Raw genomic sequence first — 19,792 nt, 5'->3', positions numbered from 1 at the left:
AACAAATTATGGTATATTCACACAATGGAATACTACGCAACGATAAAGAACAATGATGAGTCCGTGAAATATCTCACAACATGGATGAATCTGGAAGGCATTATGCTGACTGAGATTACTCAGTGCAAAAAGGGCAAATATTGTATGAGACCACTGTTATAAGAACTCAAGAAAAGGTTTAAACACAGAAGAAAACATTCTTTGATGGTCACAAGGGTGGGGACGGAGGGAGAGGGGTATTCACTAACTAGACAGTACACAAGAATTATCTTAGGCAAAGGGAAGGACAACACACACTACAGGGGAAATCAGCACAACTGGACTAAACGAAAAGCTGAGAAGTTTCCTGAATGCAACCAAACACTTTGAGGGATGGAGTAGCAGGGGCAGGGGTCTGGGGATCATGGTTTCAGGAGACATCTAGGTCAATTGGCGTAACAAAGTTTATTAAGAAAATGTTCTGCATCCCACTTTGTTAAGCAACGTCTGGGGTCTTAAAATCTAGTGAGTGGCCATCTAAGATGCATCAATTTGTCCCAGCCCACCTGGAGTAAAGGAGAATGAAGAACACCAAAGTTGCAAGGAAAGTGTTAGCCCAAGAGACAGAAAGGGCCAAATAAACCAGTGACTGCATCAGCCTGAGACCAGAAGAACTAGATTGTGCCCAGCTACCACCAATGACTGCCCTGACAGGGAACACAACAGAGAGTCCTTGAGTGAGCAGGAGAAAAGTGGGGTGCAGAACTCAAATTCTAGTAAAAAGACCAGACTTAATGGTCTGAGACTGGAGGAACCCCAGAAAGCATGCCCCCCGGACTCTCTGTCAACCCAGAACTAAAACCTTTCCTGATGCCAGCTCTTCAGACAAAGATTAGACTGGACTATGGGACATAAAATGATACTTGTGAAGAGTGTGTTTCTTAGCCCAAGTGGATACATGAGACTAAATAGGCAGTTCCTGTCCAGAGGTGAGATGAGAAGGCAGAGAGGATCAGGAGCTGGTTGAATGGACATGGGAAATCCAGGGTGGAAGGGAGGAGTGTGCTGTCACACTATAGGGAGAGCAATTAGGGTCACATAATTTTTGTATGAGAGACTAACTTGAATTGTAAACTTTTACTTAAAGTACAACTATAAAAAAATAAAAAAGAAACCACACCCACACCAGCAATGTTTGCTTATACTCAAGGTACAGTATTTTATTGCCAAGACCAACAATATTATGAAGTCAAGAAGTTGGATATTGAAAGATTTGAAAAAATGCTAAATGAAAATAGTCTCAGTTCCTATAGATTTAATTGTTCTAACTCTTCTAGAAAACTAATAAAAGAAAGCTTTAAAGAAAACCTGGCACATAAACTATATTTGCAATAACATTATATTTTTAGGAGGTTGCTGATAATAATTGAAAGTTAATATGTGATTGTTTTAGCCACAATTCGGTTTGTATAAAAGAAAGCGTTTAGTTACTTGAAAAAACTCATTTTGTAATTTGCTTTTAGATTTAGAGGATGGCCAGAAACAGGCTATGGTTAGTGAACGGACAGAAGCCTTTACCACTGCTCGAAATTTATTGGCCTCTGGAGCTGATGCTATTGAAAGAATTATGTCTTCATACAAAGAGGTATTTGCATTTCTTGTCAATTTGATTAAAATAACTTATATGAAAATCAGTCAAAATGTGAATTACCAGATATACTTAGGATTTTGCAGACATATCTACTAAAAATTGCAAAGAACGTAATCAAAATTAAGGGCAACAACTCCCAAATATCTTGCTGCTAATACCCTTTAATTTTTACACTATCAGTTGTTATTCTTTTTTGTCTATCGTATGACATATTTGCTTTTAACTTAAAAAAAATAAATAAAACCTTTTCTAGTTCTAGTATTTACAAATTACATGTTCATGATCAAATGCCTTAACTCGTCTATGTCTGTGTTTCATCATCTGTAAAGTGGGGATAATGATAGCAATGACTTTGTAGACCTGTTGAAAGTAAATACACATGGAATACTTAAAACAATACATATTAAGCACAATAAATATTAGTAAGGAGCACTAATGGCACAGTTGTTAAGTGTTCAGCTACTAACCTGAAGGTCAGCGATTTGAACCCACCAGCTGCTCAGTGGGAGAAGGATGTGGCAGTCTGCTTCTGTAAAGATTACAGCCTTGGAAACTGTATGGGCAGTTCTGCTCTGTCCTATAGGGTCTCTATGAGTTGGAGTTGACTTGATGGCAACGGGTTGGAATATTTTTAGTAACATACCTTGCACACTTGTACTCATCTTCATGACAATTCAAGCCTCATCAACCATGTACAAAATCTTGCTATTTCACCCTCCTCTCACCTTCCCTGAAGAGTTTGGGTGTTCCTTCTCTGTGTTCATGGTACATCTTGTACTTTGTTGTTGTTGTTAGATGCCCTCAAGTTGGTTCCAACTCATGGCGACCCTATGCACCACAGAAGGAAGCACTGCCCTGTCCTGCGCCATGCTCACAATCATTGTTATGTTTGAGCCCATTATTGCAGCCAGTGTCCATCCATCTCGTTGAGGGTCTTCCTCTTTTACGCTGACCCTGTACTTTACCAAGCATGATGTCCTTCTCCAGGGACTGGTCCCTCCTGACAACATGTCCAAAGCATGTAAGACGTAGTCTGGCCATTCTTCCTTCTAAGGAGCATTCTGGTTGTACTTCTTCCAAGACTGATTTGTTTGTTCTTTTGGCGGTCCATGATATATTCAATATTGTTCACCAGCACCATAATTCAAAGGAGTCAATTCTTCTTCGGTCTTCCTTACTCATTGTCCAGCTTTTGCATGCATATGATGCGTTTGAAAATACCGTGGCTTGTGTCAGGCGGACCTTAGTCTTCAAGGTGACATCTTTGCTTTCCAACACTTTCAAGAGGTCTTTTGCAGCAGATTTGCCCAATGCAGTGCATCTTTTGATTTCTTGACTGCTGCTTCCATGGGTGTTGATTGTGGATCCAAGTTAAATGAAATCCTTGACAACTTCAATCTTTTCTCCATTTATCATGATGTTGCTTATTGGTCCAGTTGTGAGGATTTTTGTTTTCTTTATGTGTGTTGTAATCCATACTGAAGGCTGTGGTCTCTGATCTTCACCAGTAAGTGCTTCAAGTCTTCTTCACTTTCAGCAAGTATCTTGTACTTTACTGCATTATAATTGTCTATCTTCTGCTCCTAACTCTGAGCTCATTGAAATCAGTGACTGTCTTACTCATCTTTATATTCCCAATAACGACGTTAATGCTTGGACTATAGTATATAATCAATAAGCATTTGTTGAAAGAATTGTATTAAGATCTACAGACATCACAGGTTTAAGATTGAAAATCACTTTTTTCAGTTTAGATATTGTGTAATATTTCCATGGACAGTTATTCTAACCAATATTAATTACTCTTGTGGCATTTGTATCAATATAAATTGCTAGGGCACCATGATAAATTTAGCTGCCTATTAAATCAACCATGAATAAACCATATAAAAAGGTTAGAAATTTTATGATTTGCTGACAGAACTTTTCAGTGTATAACAACTGATTTATTAAGTCAAGTTTGTTTGTTTGTTTTAAGTAAAACCAATTATTTAGGGCCATATAGTGAAAACAACTAAATTTTTTGAAACTTTTCAAATAATAGTTTTGATAACTTGGAGACATAGTCTTTGGGATAGATCTTTTGATGTGATAAATTGTTTACTAAGATTAAATGACAATTCAAGCCTTTTTTAATCTCGCATTTAAATACTTTGCTGTTTAAGTCACAGGAGTTAGTTTTTCCACATTGTCTCCAATTCAGCAAATGACTGCATTTTACTTTGTTTTGCCTGAATGTTCTTTGAATCATAGAATGTTTACTTCTAAAGAATCTTATCACTGCTGTGGCAGCACATGAAAGCATCATGCCTTCTCTGCTACCTCCAGAGGGACCAAAGTTCCTTTTTAGAGTTAGGGTCCCAGGGAAAATTGCTGTCTTATATCCCAGAGTAATCTGTCCACAGGTACATTCTCGGTATTTTTCAGGCACTCCTTCCCTACCCGCCCCCTAGTCTTGTTCCACTAACTCATTACCTACTGACTTTCTTTATTTGACCTCTACTTTTGGTTTTGGAATGTGTAGTTTCTTTTTCCTATCCAAATATATTTATATTTACCCAGGTTTCTATTGAACCTGGATTTTGTTAAGTCTCAGCTATATTCTCCACTCCTTGGGAACTCAAGAAGTTCTTCTAGATAACATTTTAGAAATTAGCCTTTAAATGGCCATAACAATAACATAAAGAAATGAAATACTAGCGTAATTACAGACCTCTCACTAGGTAAAGACATGTTACAGAAGGCTTTAAAAAATAATACCTACCATTTACTGCATATGTTTGCACACATGAAAATCTTACACAAATGCCAGCATTGTTGTATTATTCTACACTTTATTAATTAAGACATATTTATTAGTAGCATGCCTTGCTTATTGGTACCAGTTTCCTAGTAAATATTTTTCAGAGGGAGTTGTCTTTGTGCTTTCCTTTTCACTTAGAAGGCTAGTCTTGATAGATGAGTCACCTTTCACAGTCTCCTAATAAAAAGGTGTTTTTTTTAATAAAAAAACAGTAGGAGACTCAGCCCCAACTGGACAGCTGGCAGGATAGGAGCAAGTCACCCTTCTGTTGAGCCTTATGTACTAAAGCAGAACTTTATCTCATTTTATCTTATAATCTTATCTAGGAAAAAATAACATATTTCATGTTTTCTTTGGGCACAGAAATCATGTTTGACTTGAAAAGAAGCTGAATTGTGGGATTTGAACTGAAAAGGATGTGAAGCTTTTCACTGAGCTCACTCTCGATACAGAATTCTCTAACAGGAATAGTTTTCTCTGGCCAAACATAGAAATTTTGACAATCAGTTTGGCCCAGAACACTCATTTCACAATAAGAAAAATATGTACTTTTATGAAATAGAAAAAAGTTACCAAATATTAAAGTTCATTTCTTCATTGAATGAACTTAAGCTTTCACAAAAATTTTAATTGTCTGGCAATAAAATTTCTCATGTAAACAGGTACAAAATCAGAAATTTAACTGAAAGATCCTTAAGTCTCACTAATATTCTGATATCTTTACATTTTATTTTGAACTCTGACTTGAGTGAATAATTTTTTTATGTTTTTTATAATTTTAATCAAACCTACATTGACATTGTGCTATATTGCTCCTTTGGTAAGCTTTTTACTATCTTGTTTTGTTATCAGATGTCGTATCTGTTTCTCAAGAAAAATAAAATAGGATCCTTAAAGTCAAATAATGAAACTTACATGATTATAGATTTGTTTAATAGTCTGTCTTGGGTAAAAGTCTGTTTCTCTGTGTTTTTTTTAGATCACTGAATTAGCAGGCTATACTGCTCGAGTGTACAATATGTTTTCGGTCTTTGATGAAGTGAAAAGAGGCATTTATAAGAGAACCGTTGTCATTCAAGAGCCAAAAAACCACAATAAGAATGGAGCTAACATAGAAGTACCCCTCAGTGACACCTTGCCAATCAAAGGTATTAAACTCAAGTGTTTTTTATTTATCCTATATTTAAGTGTTTATTTTATCAGCAGAATCATAAAATAAAAATATATGTTACTTTTATTTAGGGTAAAGTTTCTAGCATTATTTTTGGAGACTGCACATATGGCAGATGAATTGTTTGCTTTTAAAAACTGACTAACAAATAGACCTAATGCCATCTTGTTCTTCATATCCTGTATTTTGAAACATAAGTTTGGTTATCACATTTTAAAAAATACTGTTGTTCTAAGTTTTAATTCTTTTTTTTTTGAAGCACTATGTTTTTTCTGTAGGAAAGGTTGATTTAGCGAAGTAGTTGTAAAAAGAATACTGAATTGCATCAGGTAAAGTTTAGCTTTACTCTCATTATGTTGTTGACATTATGTTATTATAAAATAGTGTTTCCGTGAAAGATTTTCCAAGTAGATATGTCACAATGTCCAAATTATATTAAAGTTTGCTTCAGATATAGATATCTGTATTTACATTTGTTTCTGTGATTCATTACTGTGAACTCATGTGCATAATGAATTCATCTGTTATGCTACATTGTATTGTATTTTAAGATGTTTAATTAACAATAATATGTGATAGCTGTTATAACTTTAACTATTTCTTAACTTGTAGGAAAAGTTATTGATGTGGATCATGGAATTGTTTGTGAAAATGTTCCTATAATTACACCAACGGGAGAAGTGGTGGCTTCCAAGCTAAACTTCAAAGTAAGATGATATTCAAGAATCTTCTGATTGTTGCCATCACACTAATACAAAACAACTCAGAATTCATATACCTTATATTAAATACTTGGAAGAGCATATGGAAAGGAGGGGAAATCAAGAAAGGTATGCACGGTGGCTCAATTATAGAGGCAGTTACTTCCTCAGAAAGCAAAGAGAAAGAGAAATTTGATTTCTACTACTTTATTACCAGGTTGAAAATCAGAGTTACAGTGAGTGCACTGAGAGCCTATGCAAGGTAACTTTTGAGAAAATAGGAAATTTCCTCAGAAATTAATATCTGGAAATAAATTTCATTAATATTTTTCCTTATAGGAATTATTCAAAATATACAAGCCTAGTGTAGTATATTTACTAAAATATGAGGGTAGAGGTCATTAGCAAATTTACTTCTATTAATACACATTCTCTAACTTTAATATACATTTTAAATAATCATGTAATATTAATATATCACACACAAATAAAATTTTGCTGAAGATCATTCAAAAGTGGTCGTCACAGTATATCGACAGGGAACTTCCAGAAATTTCACTCTGTGTATAGAAGAGGACGTGGAATGAGGGATATCATTGTTGATGTCAGGTGGATCTTTTCTAAAAGCAGAGAATATCAGAAAGATGTTTATCTGTGTTTTATTGGCTCTGCAAAGGCATTTGCCTGTGTGGGTCATAGCAAATTATGGATAACGTTGCAAAGAATGAGAATTCCAGAACACAATTAAGTGCTCATGAGGAACCTGTATATAGACCAAGAGGCAGTTTTTCAGTCAGAACAAGAGAATACTGAGTGATTTAAAATCAGGAAAGGTGTGCATCAGGGTTGTATCCTTTCATCATACTTATTCTGTCTGTATGCTGAGCAAATAATCTGAGAAGCTGGACTATATGAAGAAGAACAAAGCATCCGGATTGGAAGAAGACTCATTAACAACCTGTGATATGCAGATGACACAACCTTGCTTGTTGAAAGTGGAAAGGACTTGAAGTACTTACTGATGAAGATCAGAGACTCTAGCCTCCACTGTAGATTATACCTCAACATAAAGAATACAGAAATCCTCACAACTGGACCAATAAACAACATCATGATAAATAGAGAAAATATTGAAATTGTCAAGGATTTCAGTTTACTTGAATTCACAATCAACACCCATGGGAGCAGCAGTCAGGAAATCAGATTATGTATTGCATTCGGCAAACCTGCTACAAAAGACCTCTTTACTAAATTTTTAAAAAGCAAAGATGTCACTTGGACGACTAAGGTGTGCCTGACCCAAGCAACGATATTTTCAGTCGCCTCATATGCATGTGAAAGTTGGAGACTGAGGAAGAATTGATGCCTTTGAATTATGGTGTTGGCAAAGAGTATTGACTATACCATGGACTGCCAGAAGAATGAACAAATCTGTCTTGGAAGAAGTACAACCAGAATGCTCCTTCGAACTGAGGATGGTGAGACTATGTCTCACATACTTCGGACATGTTATCAGGAGGGACCAAACTCTAGAGAAGGACATCATGCTTGGTAAAGTAGAGGGTCGGTGAAAAAGGGGAAGAATCTCAATGAGATGGATTGACACAGTGGCTGCAGCAGTGGATTCAAACATAACAACGATTGTAAAGATGGCACAGTACCAGGCAGTGTTTCCTTCTGCTGTATGTAGGGTCGCTATGAGTTGGAACCAACTCGATGATACCTAACAGCAACATCTAATATTAGGAAAAAATAATCAGAAGATTCATGAATTGGAATTTAGTTTTTAATTCTGTTTAGAATAAAAGTCATTTATATTTAATATTCTATGTCTTGATTACAAAAACTAAGATGTGAAACTATCTAATAAACCTGAGGCCCTGATTTAAAGCATTGTGAAATTCAAACATTTTAGAATTCAAACACAAAATAATTTGCTGACAAGCATTAATGAGTGTAATGAAGGCAGTTGAGCTTAGTTCAAAGACATGAGTGGACTTGATAATAGAATTCCACACCTGACAATGTATGTCCTGATGATTTTAGTGTGGAACTTAGTCCATAATCATTAAAATGTATTTGCAAAGGACTAAGGGTGCTGGAAAATAAAAGAAGATGAGAAGCACTGAGCAGGGGGAATCCTGTGTTAATAAATTTAAGAGAAATTGTGTTTTAATTTCAATTGATCAGGCTTTTTTTTTTTTTCATTTATAGACGTATAGAACTAATATATAGATCTTAGATGGTGATTTGATTCTTAGGATCTGAATATGAGTGCCAATTAGGTGTTAGCAATGCACCATAATCTTGGTAGATACAAATAAACTAAATTTAAGAAGCCTATATGTAACATTTAATTATTTATTAATAGGCTAGCTTGTAATTTATGGCTTCTTGTAGAGTTTTTTTGTCAAGTTGAGCTTTTTGTAGAGTTTTTGTGTCAGGTTTTTTTGTCAAAATTAATTCTTGTTCCATTTATTAAATAGAATCTTGCATTCTGCAACCTACTTAGCTACATTATTGTAGACGCATCACACCGTTTATTACCCATTCAGAGCTCAGTTTCTTTTATATAAAATTAATAAAATAATACTTAATCTAGTGAAAATGTCTCATAAATTTTGTAGTTCTACAAATATACGTGTTGTTATAGTACATGCTTTTTAATAACGTAGGGATTTACATTTAAATTCTTAGCTCCCCAAGATGTAATAGAAATTTCTGTTTCGTCTACATTGATTGAAAACAGGTTTTTAGAGGAAAAGATTCTCATTCTTTTGTTAGCCCTTTGGAATTAAGAAAAAAAAATTGTATTTATGCCTCTACTAAATAAAACTTCCTAATCCTTTCTATTGAGCCCTGGTGGTGCACTGGTTAAGACACTGGCTTCTAACCAAAAGGTCAGCAGTTTGAATACACCAGCTGCTCCTTGTAAACCCTATGGGACAGTTCTTCCCTGTCCTATAGTGTCACTGTGAGTCGGAATTGAATCAACTCAAAGGCAGTGAGTTTTTTGGTTTAATCCTCTTTATAAGGGGCCCTGATGATGCAGTGGTTAAGCACTCGGCTGTTAACCAAAAGGTCAGCTATTTGAACCCACCAGCCACCCTGCAGGAGAAGATGCGGAAGTCTGCTTTCGTAAAGATTTACAGGCTTGGAAACCCTGTGGGACATGTCTACTCTGTCCTGTAGGGTTGCTATGAGTCGGAATGGACTCAAAGGCAAAACGAGTTAGTAGTGGAATCCTCTCTATAGTGAAAGAACACAAGCAAATCATAAAATTAGCCCTTTCTAGGTTCTTCCCAGGATTTTCTTTTAACTTTGTTCTCTCAAAGTAGAATTTCAGTTTGGCTACTTTTGGGAAGAAAAAAAGTATCTATGGTCAGATTTTATAGACTGAAGTTTGCTCTTGTCTTACGTTCTTTGAGACAACTGTCATCCCTACTTGGAATTCTCTTCCCCAGATCTTTACAGGCTGCTTCTTGTCACTCAGGTCTTAGCTGAAATGCCACCTACTCAAAGAAGACTTTTGTAACCACAAAATCTAAGGAAGCCCCACAACCTCCTAATGCCATCCACTTTCCCTAACATATCTTCCTGTTTTGCTGTTACAATAATAGCATTTATCATTACCTAATTTTTGTTCATGTGTTTATTGCTGTCTCTTCCACTGGAATGTAATTTCCATGCAAATAGGGTCCTTGTCTTGGGCAGCATTGAATCCCCAGTGGTTAGAAAAGTGTCAGACACATGATAGGTATTCAATCAATGTTTGCTGAGGAAATGTCTAATATTTAGACAGAATGTTGATTTGAACCATATTTTCCCTTTACAAATGCTTATTATATACATTCCAAATTCTCTTACCTAACTTCCATCCCACCCCTCCTTTCTTCTTTCTTCCATCCCTTCCTGCCTTCCTCTCTTTTTCCTACAAAAGAATTTGAGCTCATGTTGTACACAGCACAAGAGTCATGAAGGGTAGATGTGGAGCTGGTATCTTTATAGTGATAAAATGCTAATAATATAAAGTTTTCAGTATGATGTATTCAACATCTTCAATACTTGAATATTTGTATTCCCACTGTTCAAAGCTATACCTACAGACATCCTGTAGATTTCTGCTTCCTGTACTTTCACATTATATTAATTTTTTATGTGACTGATTATAAAATATTGTTTGATATCAGTGGGAGTAGTTCAGATTTTTTAATGGTGTTCCCAGTTATTGTTCTTCATGGTACACTGGAGATACCGTAATAGCAGCTCAATTTTATTGAGTTGGAATGAGAACTCATAAATTTATCTGTTTAAAAGATAGGCAGAAGATTCTAAAGAGAAGCATTTAATAGATAATGGGTAAATAACCTTAGTTTCTTTTTAATAAATATATATGTGTTTTAATTCATCCCTAGCCATAAAACTGAATTACAATCCTCTTGCTTTCCTGTCTTGGTTTTTGGATGTATTTTCTCCATCTGTGAATAATGCAGAATTAGAATCTGTCTTTGAGTTGGAATCGACTCAGCGGCAACGGGTTTGGTTTTTTGTTTTTATCTCTCTGATTATGGGCTTTTGTAATTTCTGTAGCATTTTAGACTGCTAAAATACAAAACTATACAATCTGGCTGACTCTTAGGATTCCTGTGCTTTGTAGCCGGTAACTTCAATTTACTTAAATTGTATTTGAATTCAGTATAAATTTAATCAAATATTAACATAAGTAACGTAAGATTTAATGTATTTTAATTTAAAATTTTATGGTTTGTCTTATTTCCCACGTATTTATATTTCTTAATATGTATAAAGTATCTGATAATAAGACTTCAGTTATAATTTTGGAAAACCAGTACTTATTCTAAGGAAATCAATTTTCTTTTGAATTAAAATATTTTATGTATTTAGCTTCTGAGCATAGCCAAAAGCGAAACTTGGTGTTCTTAACCCTAATATATTTTTCTTTGATTCCTTGCCCATCCTAGATTATCACGTTTGACAGTTTTTTTTAACAAATCACTTTTAAATGCTGACAAAATAATTCTTAAATATTGCAGTTTATAATTTTATTTCTTACTTTAGGTACAAGAAGGAATGCATCTTTTAATAACTGGTCCCAATGGTTGTGGGAAAAGTTCTCTTTTTAGAATTTTAAGTGGACTGTGGCCTGTGTATGAAGGAGTCCTCTATAAACCATCTCCTCAACATATGTTCTATATTCCACAAAGGTAAGTACTTTTTTTACACCACAAAAATGAATTTACTCTTGCTCTTGAATTTCCTGATTGCTTAGGCTCTTCAGTTTATACGTTTTTTTTTTGTATTGTTGTGCTTTAAGTGAAAGTATACAATTCAAGTTAGTCTCTCATACAAAAATTTATATATACATTGTTTTGTGACCCTAGTTGCTCTCCCTGTACTGTGACAGCACACTCTTCCTTTCCACCCCGGATTTCCCGTGTCCATTCAACCAGTTCCTGACCCTGTCTGCCTTCTCATCTCACCTCTGGGCAGGAGCTGCCCATTTAGTCTCATGTATCTACTTGAGCTAAGAAGCACACTCTTCACGAGTATCATTTTATGTCCGATAGTCCAGTCTAATCTTTGTCTGAAGAGTTGGCCTTGGGAATGGTTTTAGTTTTGGGCTAACAGAGTCGGGGGGCCATGTCTTCCAGGGTCCCTCCAGTCTCAATCAAACCATGAAGTCCGGAGCTTTTACTAGAGTTCTGCACCCCACTTTTCTCCTGCCCCATCAGGGACTGTCTGTTGTGTTCCCTGTCAGGGCAGTCATTGTGGTAGGCAGGTACCATCTAGTTTTTCTAGTCTCAGGCTGATGAAGTCTCTGGTTTATGTGGCTCTTTCTATCTCTTGGGCTAATACTTTCGTTGTGTTCATGGTGTTCTTCATTCTCCTTTCCCAGTTTATACATTTTTAAGGATGTTTTCCTTGAAAGAAGCTATGAAGACAATAAAAATTGAATTATTCCAATAAGTTTTATTACTTGCTTTGATTATATTAGTGTCCAGGACAGGACCACCTTTCGTTTTCATGTCTCTCTAGATATAATGAACACTCAAAGACTACAAATGTTAGTCTCTGTAATTGCATGCTATTCCGAAGAATAATTAGATTACCTTAGATGTCAGATTATCTCTTTTCACAGAAAAACTAGTGCTTAGATAGTATACTGATCTCGAAATCATGCTACATGCATTTGTATGTTCTGAAATTGCACATTTATATTTAAGATTCTTTGTATTTTAGTCTTTATTACAGTTATGCTATCTGATTAGTTAATGACTTAAAAGTAAATTAAAATTGTTTTATCCTAAGAATGAGTTTAAAGTAAGCATAAAAATATTTAAAAAGAATATTGTTTCTTCTGAAGTCTTTAGCCATCTTCCTCCATAACAATTTAGAAATGTTGAAACACAAAGTTGTACATTTAAGAATCTGGAATATTCATAGTGGAAGAGAAAAAATGAAGTTTGAAGAAGAGAACAGGCTTATGTGGCCCCGTGATTCTTCCATCTGTCATCACCATGGGTTAAATAGACATCAAAGGGTACTCCCATCTAAGCTGGAAGCACCGAGAGCAAATATAAAAGTTACATTGAATATGGTACTATCACAAGCCCCTTTTCCGTTCAGTGCTTGTACCATCTTGCCTACTAGTCTAATGTTTAGGCCACATGCAGTTGTGGTAGGTTTTGTTGATTTTTTTCTTTAAAGTAAGACCTATTGTAGTAGTAGTAAACTGCCTGGAATGTAGGAGGATAAAGAACTAAAACAGCAGTTACAAGAAAATGATGTACATGAACAGTGGCATGGATGTTTGTATTTAACACAAAACAGATAATATCTTGTGACACCAGAATGACTATCTTTTTTTTTACCTATGCTATAAAGTCTTTTGGAAAAGCTTTCAATTCTGAAAGCTAAATTTCAGAACACAAATTTGCCAAGTAGAACTTGATTTTAATTTTTTATTTAGGTTATAATACATGGAATCATGAGGAAAATATTCAGTGTTATATCACATAATTCTATTGTCTTAATGCAAATAAAAGTAAATAAATTATGTATTTTAGCTGTTTAAGATTTCATATATAATATAAAAAAAAAATGAACCCATTGTCATCAAGTGGATTCCGACTCATAGTGACCCTATAGAATATGATGTGACAGATATGATTTTTTAATATAACTGTGATCTGAGCAATATAAGACCTTTCCAGGGAAAATAACATAGTTAGGTCTCTGAGAGCAAAGAAATTTTGGTCTTTGCTCTTAGAGAGACTTAACTATGTTATTTTGAAACAGACATAGATCACTGAGAAACCTTTCCTTACTTATGAAATTTGCTGTTACCTAAGCAGAAAAGTCAACTATAACCTAGTTTAAGTAAGGAGAAAAGTGAGAATGAGAAGCCTGTATTTTGAGGCTAAAAATGTCTTCAATAATTACTGGTAAAAATCCTTTTACCATAATTATATATGTTCTATAAACATGAAAAGTTATATTTAAACTTTTTAGTACCATTTTTTCTTACAAAAAGTATAGGACTTATTTAAATATATAAAACAAGAAAGTCTAAATGTAGTATTCATTTCTTACATTCTAAAACCTGCTAGCCGGATTTTTCCAGGTAAATTAGAAAATAATCTTATAAAAGAAAGCTGATATTCAACTTATTTCAAAATATTTGTTATTAGGTAGTCTTAAGCATTTCTTTTTAGGATATTTCCATTAATGAATATTATAATCTAATATTGCAATAATTTCTAGCAGTAGAATATACATTTACTACTAGTTTGGCAGAAAAAGCTGAAAATTCAAAATAGAGTTGAGACTTATGTAGTCAGAGTGAACTTTAAGTTACAACAAACCTTTACAATAATCCCCTGTGTATACTTTTATGATTGAGAGACTTCTTGATAGAGGGTAGATTGTTGCATGCATCGATTAAATGTACCTTAATTGTTACTTTCATAGGGAAAAATAAAGTGAGTTTTGTTAAAGTGGATTTCTGATAAAGTCAGTGTACACTAGAAAATAAGTGAACTATTGAGAAATAATTCTATTTAAGCTTATTAGGCCACTTTTTTTTACTGTAGTGAAAACACATACACCAAAACATTCGCCTATACAATAGCTTCCACATTTACAATTCAGTGACATTAATTACATTTTTCATGTTGTGCCATCCTTATCACTATCCTTTTCTAAAATTTCCTACCACCATTAACATAAACTCAATACTCACGACAAAAACTTCCCCTTTCTCCCTGCCTCCCACCCCTAGTAATAATAATTTTTAGTTTCTATATATTTACTTTATTTTATATAAGTGAGATCATACAGTATTTTGTCCTTTGCAACTGACTTATTTTATTTAGCCTAATGTTTTCAAAGTTCATCCAGGTTGTGGCATGCATCAGGACTTCATTTCTCTGAATGGTTGCATAATATTCTGTTGTATGTATATACCAAATTTTATTTATCCTATATTCATCTGTTGATGAACATTTTGGTTGTTTCAACCTTTTGGCTATTGTGAAAAGTGCTGCAGTGAACATTCATGTACAAGTTTCTATTTGCGTTGACTTCTTCTGGCTATATACCGAGAATGGGGATTGCTGTGTCATATGGTAGTTCTGTGTACTTTTTGAGGAACTGACAAACTGTTTTCCATAGTGGCTGTACTATTTTCTATTCCCACCATCTATGGATGAGGGTTCCAGTTTCTTCACAGCCTCACCAACACCTGTTGTTTCCGGTTTTTTGATTATTGCCATTCTAATGGAGGTGAGGTAATAGCTCATTGTGATTTTGATTTTCACCTCCCTATAGGATCTCTATGAGCTGGAATCGACTTGATGGCAGTGGTCTTGGGGTTTTGGTTTAATGACTAATGATGTTAAACATCTTTCCATGTGCTTGTTAGCCATTTGACTGTCATGTTTGGTGAACTATGTAATCAAGTCCTTTGCCCTCCTTTTTTTACTGGGTTGTTTGTCTTTTTGTTGTTAAGTTTTAGATATAGTTTGGATATTAGGCCCTTATCTGATATATGGTTCTCTAAAAATTTCTTGTAATCTGTAGGTTGTCTTTTCACTTTGTTTTTAACCAGCTGTTCATAAAGAATGCTGTTGTGGCTCAGTTTGCAAGCTGGGAATCCTGAATTCCGAAGAAATTGTGAAATCACCTTAGTGTTTTCTCAGTTAATGTCTTCTAATATGTAAGCAATGCTAATAATGAGATCCAGATAAACAAATATCTGGGTCTTAGTTCAAAAATACAGTTAAAGACTTCTGCTGAATAAGTTAGTTTCAAATACAGCTTCCCCTCACCCCATCTTCATTAATATGGGATATGATAATTATTGGCACATTTGATAAGTTTTAGCAAAGAAATATTTCATCCAAGATGTAGATTATCCATTATAAACCTATGGGATGCTCCATGGTAAAATGTTAGTTTTGCTCAGGTAGTACTTTTAAAAATATTTGGGCAATTGTAGACTATTTTGAGATTGAATTTTTTGAGCAATGTGACTGTACTCCTTAAAACAGATGACTAAAACTCATTGCATCCTGTTTGATTAGCCATGCTGACTCTCAGGAAGTTTCCACTTGGGTACAGATCCTGAATTTCTTTTGTCAATTCTTGCCACAGAGTCACTGTCTTCCCAACTACTTAAACTCTTGCTTTCATTAATTTATTAATATATGGCCCATTAGGAGTCATGGTGGTACAGTGGTTAAGCACTCAGCTGCTAATTGAAAGATTGGCGATTCAAACCCACCAGTGGAGCAGGAGAAAGATGTGGTAGTCTATTTCCATAAAGATTTACAGTCTTGCTATATGGAGATAGAATCTAGATTTGTGGTTGCCTAGGGCTAAGGGAAAGGGATATTGAGAGGGCATGGTGGCTAAAAGGTATGGGTTTCTTTTTGAGGTGATGTAAATGTTCTAAAATCGATTGTGGTGATGGTTGCATAACCCTGTGAGCAAACTACAAACCATTGTATTACACACTTTAAATGAATGAATTGTATGGTACATGAATTGTATCTCATTAAAACTATTATATTTTAAAAAAAAAAAAGTTACAGCTTTGGAAACCCTACGGGGCAGTACTACTCTGTCATACAGGGTCACTATGAGTTGGAGTCGACTCGATGGCACTGGGTTTGGTTTTTGGTTTTATGGCCCATTAGTCACTTACTGATCCCCTGGTGGGTTTCTGTCTTCAGCCGTTGAAGTCCTAAAAGCTCAGCCTTTTATTTAGCTAGTTCACCTGCTAACAAAATATTATATATGCTGACACTCACCATGTTATCAGGAGGGACCAGTTACTGGAGAAAGACACCATGCTTGGTAAAGTAGAGAGTCAGCAAAAACGAGGAAGACCCTCAACGAGATGGATTTACACAGTGGCTGCAACAGTGGGCTCAAACATAACAACAATCATGAGGATGGCACAGGACAGGGCAGTGTTTCGTTCTGTTGTACATAGGGTTGCTCTGAGTTGAAATCTACTCGGTGGCACATAACAACAACAACAACACTCACCAAAATAAGGAACACTTAGTAATGGTAGGGGGAAAAGAGAGAAAGAAAAGGGAAGAAAGATATAAGGAGGAGTCAAGAGGAAGGAAGGAAAAAAGAGGAGCAAGAAGTGAAGGAAGGAGGGAAAGAAGGAAGAGAGGAACTGAAAGGGGGTAAATGGATAGGAAGACTGAAGATAACAGATGTCTAATACCAAAAGGTAGCAAAATCTTGGGTCCCTTATACTACTTTTTTATTATCCTTCAGGGATCATATGTATACACCCATTAAATCTCTCCTCAGCAACAGTCTCCAGTTGGGCACCAACAAATCATGTAATTATGTTCCCAAAGTTCTGCTCTTACCACCCTTCCTTGGCAGAAACATCTTGGGACAGAAATTTTAACCATCATCTCTTACTACTCAAACCCACATGCTCAAATACTTGTTGTTGGATGCTGTCAAGTCGATTCCAACTCATAGCAACCCTGTGTGACAGAGTAGAACTGCACCATAGGGTTTTCTAGGCTGTAGGCTTTACAGAAGCTGATTATGGGGTCTTTTACCCGCCCTGCCACTGGGTGGGTTCCAACTGCCAGTCTTTGGGTTGCAGCCAGGTGCTTAACTGTTGTGCTACCAGGGCTCCTTAGGCTATTTCTTTTCCTTGTCCAACAGATCCAAAATAGATTCAGATTCTCCATAATTATGTATGAAAACCTTACTTGAACAAATTTGTATCCATCCATGATTTTGGTGTCTGAGAAGTAAAAAATTAGGAAAATGAAGGAAGGAGTGTATTGAAAATACAGATTTAAATTTGATTTAAAAAAAAAAATTCCAAAAAGGAAAGAAAAGAGGGGAGGGAGGAGATGAGTGCAATATTATACTTTATATTAGGAAAATTATTGTGCTTAATTATGTCAGTACACATTTACTTAAACTGATATTTAAGGTTTGTTGAAGCCTTGCTGTAAGGTACTATGGAGAATAGACAGATAAGTAAGACACAGTCACTTTCTTTATGGTACTTACATCTAATTTGGTTACAAACAAAAACATGCAACTCTCTGTGATAAAAGCTAGAATAAGTGCCTCAAGAAATAGAAAAAATGCTGTACATGTTCAAAGTGAGGAGGAATAAGTTAGGACAGTGTGTCATTTGACCCGGACTTTGAAAGTTAATTAGGATTTTAACAGTTGTCATGTATTGCATAAGTTTCTCCAATGTCTAAATAGGTCAGAAATGCCACAGAGCCAAGTAAGCACAAGTTTTTGTTTTTATTTTCTGGACAATTCTAAGTAGAGCTGTGTCATATCCCACTCACTCCCTAACACGCGAAAGTGAGAAAAGCAAACATTTATCACACTCATCTCAATACTAACTATTATGCATTTGTACATATTAGAAATAATAGAGACCATCCCCTTAGATCCTTAAGCATTGCTTAAATGTTATTTTTAGCCAAACTTTTTTGATTTATTTTTTTAAGGTTCTCTAATATGCTGCCCAAGGAGCCCTGGTGGCACAGTGGTTATGCAAGTGACTGCTAAGTGAAAAGTGGGTGGTTAGAACCTACAAGCTGCTTTGCGGGAGAAAGATGTGGCAGTCTGCTACTATAAATATTACAGCCTTGAAAATCCCGTAGGGCAGTTTTACTCTGTCCTTTAGGGTTGCTATGAGTCGGAATAGACTCGACAGCAGTGAGTTTGGTTTTTGGTTTTAGTGTGCTGCCCACCACTTGTCTGTCAGTTTGTTGTGCTGTGGTGGCATGCATGTTGCTGTGATGGCTTGTGTGTTGCTGTGATGCTGGAAGCTATAACCACCGATATTTCAAATACCAGCAGGGTCACCAGTGAGGAACAAATTTCAGCGTAGCTTCCACACTAAGACAGACTGGGAAGAAGGACCTGGCGATCTACTTCTGAAAAAAATTGACCAGTGAAAACATTATGGGTAGTGCCAGAAAATATTGTCTGATGTAATGTCAGAAGATGAGCCCCTCAAGTTGGAAGGCACTCAGACTACGACTGGGGAAGAAATGCCTCCTTAAAGTAGAGTCGACCTTAATAATGTGGATGGAGTCAAGCTTTTGTAACCTTCATTTCCTAATGTTGCATGACTTAAAACGACAAGAAACAGCTGTAAACATCAGTTAGTAATGTGAACGTGAAATGTACGAAGTATGAATCTAGGAAAATTGGAAGTTGTCAGAAAAAGAATGGAACTCATAAATATCAGTATCCTAAGCATTAGTGAGCTACAATGGACTGGTATTGGCCATTTTAAATCAGACTCATTAACAACCTGCGATATGCAGATGACACAACCTTGCTTGCTGAAAAGAAGAGAACTTGAAGCACTTACTCATGAAGATCAAAGATGACAGCCTTCAGTATGTATTATACCTAAACATAAAACAAAAATCCTCACAACTGAACCAATAAGCAAAATCATGATAAAAAGAGAAAATATTGAAGTTGTCAAGGATTTTATTTTACTTGAATCCACAGTCAACACCCATGGAAGCAGCAGTCAAAGAAATCAAACAACGTATTGCAGTGGGCAAATCTGCTGCAAAAGACCTCTGTAAAGTGTTAAAAAGCAAAGATGTCCCCTTGAGAACTAAAGTACACCTGACCCAAGCCATGGTATTTTCAGTTACCTCATATGCTTTCAAAAGCTGGACAACGAATAAGGAGGACCAAAGAAGAATTGATGCATTTGAATTATGCTGTTGGCAAAGCATACTGAATATACCATGGACTGCCAGAAGAATGAACAAATATATCTTGGATGAAGTACAGCCAGAATGCTCTTTAGAAGGGAGGATAGTGAGACTTCGTCTCACTTACTTTGGACATGTTATCAGGAGGGACCAGTCCCTGAAGAGGGACATCATGCTTGGTAAAGTACGGGGTGAGTGAAAAAGAGGAAG

General features: G+C 35.5%; 1 protein-coding gene across 1 annotated transcript in view; it reads left to right on the top strand.

The window, feature by feature from the left end:
* ABCD2 (ATP binding cassette subfamily D member 2) overlaps positions 1-19,792 on the top strand; it is an 83,015-nt gene that overhangs the window by 25,785 nt on the left and 37,438 nt on the right. Inside the window, exons 3-6 of the mRNA XM_004390127.1 lie at positions 1,509-1,624; positions 5,413-5,581; positions 6,217-6,311; positions 11,385-11,530. Of these exons, the coding sequence (XP_004390184.1) occupies positions 1,509-1,624; positions 5,413-5,581; positions 6,217-6,311; positions 11,385-11,530 (526 nt within the window). The remainder of the gene's footprint in view (positions 1-1,508; positions 1,625-5,412; positions 5,582-6,216; positions 6,312-11,384; positions 11,531-19,792) is intronic.

This window comes from Trichechus manatus, unplaced genomic scaffold (assembly GCF_000243295.1).
Source record: "Trichechus manatus latirostris isolate Lorelei unplaced genomic scaffold, TriManLat1.0 scaffold00285, whole genome shotgun sequence".
In the NCBI taxonomy this organism is placed as follows: domain Eukaryota; kingdom Metazoa; phylum Chordata; class Mammalia; order Sirenia; family Trichechidae; genus Trichechus; species Trichechus manatus.
The sequence above is the reverse complement of the archived record's forward strand: the minus strand, read 5'-3'. Positions and strand labels throughout refer to the sequence as shown.